This window comes from Neolamprologus multifasciatus, chromosome 2 (genome assembly GCF_963576455.1).
Source record: "Neolamprologus multifasciatus chromosome 2, fNeoMul1.2, whole genome shotgun sequence".
NCBI lineage: Eukaryota > Metazoa > Chordata > Actinopteri > Cichliformes > Cichlidae > Neolamprologus > Neolamprologus multifasciatus.
Window position 1 is genome coordinate 2,566,089 of NC_140440.1, and position 8,420 is coordinate 2,574,508.

Below are 8,420 nucleotides of genomic sequence, written 5' to 3' on the forward strand. Positions count from 1 at the left end.
GGTCGGATGTGATGGCATTTAAACCAAACCTCAGTGAGCTATAAGCAGAGCGTTTAGTAATAAGGCCTCTCTACCTGACCCACTTTCACTCTTGTGTAACCCTGTTGCATACTGACCATGCCCCCCTGCTCAAATGGCAGCTTCCTGTTCAGTAGGTGTCTCCAGGAACATGTTTTGGCACACACACACACACACCTGGGCTCATCTCAGGTGTTAACCTGATTGGCTGATTGATTGATTGATTGATTGGCTGAAATCCCATCTTCAATTCAATTCAATTCAATTCAATTTTATTTATATAGCGCCAAATCACAACAAATGTCGCCTCAAGGCGCTTCATGGATACAGAGAAAAGCCCAACAATCATATGACCCCCTATGAGCAAGCACTTTGGCGACAGTGGGAAGGAAAAACTCCCTTTTAACAGGAAGAAACCTCCGGCAGAACCAGGCTCAGGGAGGGGCGGCCATCTGCTGCGACCGGTTGGGGTGAGAGAAGGAAGACAGGATAAAAGACATGCTGTGGAAGAGAGACAGAGATTAATAACAGATACGATTCAATACAGAGAGGTCTGTTAACACATAGTGAGTGAGAAAGGTGACTGGAAAGGAAAAACTCAATGCATCATGGGAATCCCCCGGCAGCCTACATCTATTGCAGCATAACTAAGGGAGGATTCAGGGTCACCTGGTCCAGCCCTAACTATATGCTTTAGCAAAAAGGAAAGTTTTAAGCCTAATCTTAAAAGTAGAGATAGTGTCTGTCTCCCGAATCCAAACTGGAAGCTGGTTCCACAGAAGAGGGGCCTGAAAACTGAAGGCTCTCCCTCCCATTCTACTTTTAAATACTCTAGGAACAACAAGTAAGCCTGCAGAGCGGGAGCGAAGTGCTCTAATAGTGTGATATGGTACTACAAGGTCATTAAGATAAGATGGGGCCTGATTATTTAAGACCTTGTATGTGAGGAGCAGGATTTTGAATTCAATTCTGGATTTAACAGGAAGCCAATGAAGGGAAGCCAAAACAGGAGAAATATGCTCTCTCTTTCTAGTCCCTGTCAGTACTCTTGCTGCAGCATTTTGGATTAACTGAAGGCTTTTCAGTGAGTTTTTTGGACATCCTGATAATAATGAATTGCAGTAGTCCAGCCTGGAAGTAATAAATGATTGAACTAGTTTTTCAGCGTCACTCTGAGACAGGATATTTCTAATTTTAGAGATGTTGCGCAAATGGAAGAACGCAGTCTTACATATTTGTTTAATATGTGCGTTGAAGGACATATCCTGGTCAAAAATGACTCCAAGGTTCCTCACAGTGTTACTGGAGGCCAAGGTAATGCCATCCAGAGTAAGAATCTGGTTAGATACCATATTTCTAAGCTTTTCAGCGCCGAGTACAATGACCTCAGTTTTATCTGAGTTAAGAAGCAGAAAGTTAGTGGCCATCCAAGTCTTTATGTCTTTAAGACATTCCTGCAGTTTAACTAATTGGTGTGTGTTATCTGGCTTCATGGACAGATAGAGCTGGGTGTCATCTGCATAGCAGTGAAAATGTATGCTATGTCTTCTAATGATGCTGCCTAGGGGAAGCATGTATAATGTAAACAGAATTGGTCCTAGCACCGAACCCTGTGGAACTCCATAATTAACCTCAGTGTGTGAAGAGGACTCTCCATTTACATGTACAAATTGGAGTCTATTAGATAGATATGATACAAACCACTGCAGTGCAATACCTGTAATACCTACAGCATGTTCTAATCTTCACACGGCCACCATCTTTACTCCATGTTATTTCTCTCAGCATGGCGATGTAGTGCTTTAAAAACACTGCAGAGGGGCTCATGTCCACTCGCCGGTCGTATTGATGGCAGCGCTCGAAGGCCGCAGCACGCTCATGTCCTGCAGATGTGTCCTGATGCCACAGAGCGGTGTGTATGTGTCTTTACCTTTGACAATGCAGCATCTCACACTGAACGAGTGGGCTGGTTACCTGTCTGAAGCCACTCGTGCAGGACGCTTAGTGGAAACACGTTTCTGAACATTGCTTTGACAGCGTGTCGTCTGTTTGTGTTTTGCCTGCTTGTCAGAGCACATCAGGGCAACACTGTGGGCCGAAAACAGAACGTCACCTTGGCCGTTGCTAATAATCTGCTGGCGTGGACTTACTGGCACTCACAGTTGGCTAAAGCAGGGCTGCTCTGAGCCGCTACTGTGGACTGACTTAGAGTCATAGAAAGACAAAGAACACACTGCTGCTGGATTGGAAGGTCAAAGGTCAAAGAGGGATGTTGAGTGACCATAAGGAGGCAAAACATTAGACACACAGGTGTGACCAGCAGGCAGACCAGGGCGACTCCTCTGGCTGATTAAACTGGCTGATTGATTGAGAAAATGAGCCTACTGATCAGCTGACCTCTAAGTCACTGCTCACTGGTCTGATGATGGTCCTGTTAGAGCCACGGAGGAGCGTTTCGGGAGGAGCTACCTGTGATTGTCTGAGTAATTGGTAGCGTCTCACTACGAGCCTCGTTCCCACTCAAGTTACACTGACTTCGACTTGCAGCTTGGAGTAGAGGGGAATTGAACCATCAGCCTTCTGACTGGTAGTTGATCCGCTCTTCCTCCAGAGCAGTGTGCTCTGGAGGAAGAGCACACTGCCGAGTTTGACACAAACTCGGCATAAAATGATCTCACTGAGATGACATTGTGATGGCTCCGCCCATGTGGAAGCATCCACTGACACTAACGTCCACAGCTGTGGAAATCTTGTCTCAATCACTTTATCCTCCACCTTTCATGACATAATGTCTCAAGTTGCATTTATTCTTTTCACACACTTGTTTTTGGGTGTTTGTGCGACGTTTGCAGTGATTGCAGAGCAGAAGCAGAACCACCAACCTTCCAACAGGTAGACAGCCCGCTCTTCCTCCAGACCCACAGAGTTTAAATGATCTGCAGCTGTGTTAATACTTGTGGACAGGTTTGTTTCCTCAGCGATATATGATGCCAAAGGATCAATCAATCCTAACTTTTCTTTAAATGTTCCTTAATTATCAAATCCACATTTAGATCAGAGTGATCTCTGAGCTATGACATTTCCTTGAGTGCTGGTGAGAAGGTTGTTGTCAGAAATTTATTAATGGTGTGCAGATGCATCAGTCCATTAAGAGTTTCTTTCCACTCGGTAACACCCGGCTCTCAGGCCTGTCTGACTCAGGGCTGCCTTTAAAGGAGCACCGAGCCTGGGCCGGATCTGCACGCCAGCGTGACTGCGGTGCGTGATCCTGACATGCAGCATTGATGTGAGGCATCAGCAGAAATAAGAAATGGTGACAGGTAACTCAGCGTTACCACCATGCATGTTTTTACTTACTGTTCATGTACTGCTTCTACATGATGAATCCATACAGATGATTGTAGTCTCTGATGGTTCTGCAGAGAGCCACAGAGATCTGCTGAGAACAGCAGCACAGTAACCTGCACTCTTTGTAACATGAATGGCTATGGAATAACTACAGAAACACACAATTTTATATTCTCCGTTAATCTGTTAAAATCTGTAAATGAAAGTGGTGTCGGTGTGAAGCTGTCACCAGGTGACATGCTGTACTTGTCCCTGAGGTCACCTGCCACAGCACAGGCCTGCTAGTGACAGTCTGACCTTACAGATCAGCCTTTCTTTGGATCAGTGAGCACTCCATGAGGAATAATCAAATGTGAACACACACACACAGACACGTCTCTGCTTACAGGATTGTGTTTAGTGCAGCTCACCGGGCCCAGTCGGGCCCTTACAGCCCCTCTGCCGTCCCGAGTCATCGCCTGGCTCCACAGGCTTCTGTTTTCTAACCTTCAGCAGCTCTTCCTTGTTTCTCTGGCTCTTTTTGTCTTATTCAGTCTTCACTGTTTGTACTCCAGGATAACAAAATCCGAAAGGAGCTGCGGGCTGTTTATGGTTGCGACATATTTCCCCAGAGAATCAGCACTTTTACAGATGGTGTAGTTTGGAGCGTACACTCTTGTTCTCTTATGATGAGCTCGGTCTGTTCCCTGAGCTGGCTGAAGGCCTGAAATATGATTATAAAATGCAGTAACATAAGAAGAGGACAGCAGTGGAATGTAGCTTGGAAAGTTTGTTGGTATCTCAGTCACGCTGGCTGATTCTTCTGAGGACACCACCGACAGAAACAGCGTGCAGACATGGCAGCTCTGTAAATTATGGCAAACACTATTTTTACCAGCTGGCACAGCGGGTGCAATAACTAAAATAGTTTTACTCCTGCAGGAGGAAACAGGCCGGCCGTTCAGGACGCAGGGACAGAAACTGTTCGTCACCTGGGGTTGTGTTAGTTTTCTCTGGTTAAATAGCAGGCGTCACTTATCTTAACAGTCATCAACATCAGGTGGTCGTCACCTCCCTCAGTCTGCCAATCAGAAACCTGCACAGGTCTTCTGGCAGCAGAGCGGCTGATGGACAGAGGAAGAAAGAAAAATCTGAGGAGGTTAAACAGATGAGAGCTGAGCTGTGCCCCACTCAGAGACAGAGCTTAACAGTGATCAGCATCAGAGCACAGGAGCTGACTCTCTCCTGCAGCCTGGGGAGGCTTTAAAGTTGTGTCTGAGTTTGGGCTCAGGGCTGAGTGAGGATCACAGAAAAATAGAGCAGAAATACGTTTCCATAAAATTCGCTATTTTTAATGATGCTCCTCACACAAAATCCATTGACGGGTTCTTTTCCATAATTTGATGTTTCTGATGGTGAGGTGTTTAAACCAGTGACCTGCTGGAAACACAGAACCAAAGAAACCTGCAGGCCTGGATGGATCAGTCTGTTTAATCCATCTTCACTGGTATTTGCTGAAGTGGCTCATGTGACACACACATAAATAAGATATGCAGAATTATTCAGACATGTTTCCCTTTTTGTTGCAGTCACTTCCTCTCTTTTATGACACTCACTGTATGCATGCTTTGCATACTTCTAACACTCGGTCTCTGCCTCGTGCTTGTGCACTCCTCACTGACATAATGCATAACCCGGCCCCGCGTTCATGCATTAAAGCACAGAAAAGTTGAGAAACATGAACATTCAGACCCTCAAACAGGCGGCGTGGAGGCTTCCCAAAGCAGGAACTCCAGCAACACTTGAGGGAAGATGAACAACTTTAATAATAGACCAACGTGTTTCGGCTTGTGGCCTTCATCAGGGTCAGGCGCGGAGGCTTCCCACAGACGTGCTGCTGTCCCAAACATCCTCAGTCACAACTACAAAATAAGACTTGGATCGAGGAGCACGTTTCTGTGACCGATGGCAGAATGAGAGCGAAAACTTGGCTCTGCAGTAATCACATTACAATCACTGTGTGCGTCTCCATTTTCCCGCTGCTTTCTATCTGGAACAACTGCCATTACACAAACTCACAGCAGTCACAGCACATTCTGCAGTCTGCATGTCAATGAAGCTTTGGATTGCATCATGCAGCAATAATGGATCGTTATGAAATACTCAGACCAACAACCATGCCACATTCTTTCTTCATCATTCTGATGCTCGGTCTGAACTTCAGCTGCTCGTCTTGCCGTGTGATTGGCTGAGTAGGTATTTGTGTAATAATCAGATGAACAGGTATACCTAATAAAGTGGCCAGTGAGTGTATATGTTGGGGACGTTAAAGCATCTTTCTGGTATAACTTGGGGTAAAGTGAGTATGTGCTGACGTGGAGCTGACCCTGTGGCATAACTCAGGTCAGACACACCCGGCTCTGTGTACAGCTCACACTTAGCTCACACACTTCGATCTCACACAGAGAAATCAATCAATCAATCAATCAATCGAGGCTTTATTCGCCACGTGCAGGTTGCCCTGCAGTGAAATAGGACCCCCCCCCCCCCCCCCCCCCGACCTTACACACACAACACAGACATCACATGGGGATACAGGTCGGAGATCGGTAGCGTTACAGAAAACAAACTCTGAAATATACACTACAAATGGAAAATGAACAGGAAACAAAAAACTCCTCTGCACAAAAAAACACATAAATGTCCACAGCACATGTCCACAGCACATGGGTGGCTGTAGCTCAGGTGGTAGAGCAGGTCATCTACTGATCGGAAGGTTGGTGGTTCGATTCCTGGCTTCCCCTAGTCTGCATGCCAAATATCCTTGGGCAAGATACTAACCCCAAATTGCTCTCCGATGCATCCATCGGAGTATGAATGTGTGTGAATGTTACTTAGAATGCACTTAGATCAATGTGCTTGTGCGAATGGGTGAATGCACAAGTTGTGTAAAGTGCTTTGAGTGCTCAGAAGAGTAGAAAAGCGCTATATAAGAACCAGTCCATTTACCATTTACCATTTACAACATTATGGAACACGTGACAAGCCACAGGGTCGGGTGGGGGGTGAGGAGTAATCCAAAGCAAACACAGCAGTCCTCCTGCCCAGCGCTACCATTCCAGCGCGGGCTCATACCCGCCGTGTTCCCAGGAATCATGAAGTCTGGCTGTATCCAGTGAGCTGGGAGCAAAGCAGGCTCACCTGCCTGGCCTGACTGACCGATGCTGAGCCCACCTGGCTGATTTACTCATTTAAGAATAATTAATCAACATAATCTCAAGTACAACAAAGAAAGACTAAAGTAAATACTGCAGGCTGATATCGGCCCTGCTGATCAGTTTATCAGACAAAACGTGAAGTTTCAGTATTTCACAGCACCTGCAAATCTGCCCCTCTTCTCCACCCAAAGATGGAGGTGGGATTGATCCAAATATTGATAGTACTGATACAGTCATTGGTATTGGATCGATATGTTGTTTCTGTCCGCTAAGCTGACCCAACAGGCACGTCTATATTCAGGAATGCTAAAAGCTGTTTTGTTATTGCTGCTCATTCAGATGTTTTCAGGAGTTGTAAATTGATGATAATTCATCCTGTAAAAGTGACGCTGTGGTTCAGAAGCTGGCATTATTAAAAGTGTTGGTAACACCGGCCTGCAGCATCACTGGCACCGGGGCACAGCGCCGAGGCCCTCACCTGAATGCCTTCGGCCAATGGCAGCAGGCTGACTCAGTGACTGACAGAAGTTGGCTTTACAGTTGCCTGGAAACCGCCACAGGATGCTGTCCACACCTGTGCTTTTCAAAACAAAGTTATGAAGAGTCCAGAGTGAGGAGCAGGTGTGTGTGTGTGTGTGTGTGTGTGTGAGGGAAAAAGAGAGACAGAATGTTACTGTGTGTGTGCGTGTGTGAGGGAAAGAGAGAGAGAGTGTGTGTGAGAGAGAGGGGGGGAGAGAGAGTGTTACTGTGTGTGTGTGTGTGTGTGTGTGAGAGAGGGAGAGAGGAAGTGTTACTGTGTGTGTGTGTGTGTGTGTGTGTGAGGGAAAAAGAGATAGAGAGAGAGTGTGTGTGTGTGTGAGAGAGAGAGGGAGAGAGAGAGTGTTACTGTGTGTGTGTTCATGTGCGAGAGAGAGAGCAGCAGGGTACGGGCAAATGACGTCACACAAGTTAAGCCCCCCGGGGGCCGCCTCTGGGTCCCGGGCCTCATGTTTGTCCCTGTGTGGGCGCTCAGGTACGCCGACCCTGACGCTCGCGGTCCGCGCACGTGTGGCGTGCGGGTGAGCAGAGGCGCCCCCTGCAGGCGCGCTCCCGCGCCGCTGCTCCTCCTCCCGCTATACTCTCCGCCCGGCTCCGCGGCTCCTCATTCAGTGGAAGATGGCGGACTGCGCGGCGCTGCTAGATGAGGAGCTGTCGTCCTTCGTCTTCAGTTACCTGACAGAGAGCTCGCGCAGCCAGGTGAGAGACCGTCCGTGCACATGCAGCTCTGCGGACCGGGGCGCGTGAAGGGAGCCAGCGGCGGCATCCCGACCCAGTCTGCATGCGCGTGGTCCGGGTGTGTGTGTGTGTGTGTGACTTTGACGCAGTGTTGGAGGAAGTTTTCTTGTCGGCACGCAGACCGGGACACGTGTTGTGTCCTCATGCGTGAACTGTTCGTCATATTCGGGATTAAAACTGGTGTGTCGGTGTGTGTATGTGCAAGATAGTGTCCGTGTGTGGGGACCTCTGTCTGTGCGCGTCCCGCTCCGGTCTGCCGGTCCCGGTGCCGAATCCGGTGCTGGTGCTGTGAGCGAGGAAGGGCGCGCGGCTCCGCTCAGGTGAACTCAGGGCGTTTTGTAAGGCTTTGCGTAACCGCGCCTTACAAAACGTTTGTTTGGGTCACGTGGTGTTTTTTTCCGTTAAACCGGTGTGTGTGTGTGTGTGTGAGGGGGAGAGGTCACCGGTGAATCGGGGTGAGGATGATGATGATGGTGATGCGTGCAGTGAACCCGCGTGTATCCGAGCAGCCTCGTGCGCGGAGGGAACTCTGCTCGTGCACGCCCCTGAAATGAAAAATTCTCACGCGACACCGGAACTTAT

The 8,420-nt window shown here is 48.0% G+C and overlaps 1 protein-coding gene across 2 annotated transcripts in view; it reads left to right on the forward strand.

Annotated features, from left to right (window-relative positions):
- The first annotated feature begins 7,669 nt into the window (after positions 1-7,669).
- ppargc1b (peroxisome proliferator-activated receptor gamma, coactivator 1 beta) overlaps positions 7,670-8,420 on the forward strand; it is a 52,974-nt gene continuing 52,223 nt past the window's right edge. For both annotated transcript variants that reach the window (XM_085175325.1, XM_085175340.1), the window contains exon 1: positions 7,670-7,799. In XM_085175325.1, the coding sequence (XP_085031451.1) occupies positions 7,719-7,799 (81 nt within the window). In that variant the 5' untranslated portion in view covers positions 7,670-7,718. The remainder of the gene's footprint in view (positions 7,800-8,420) is intronic.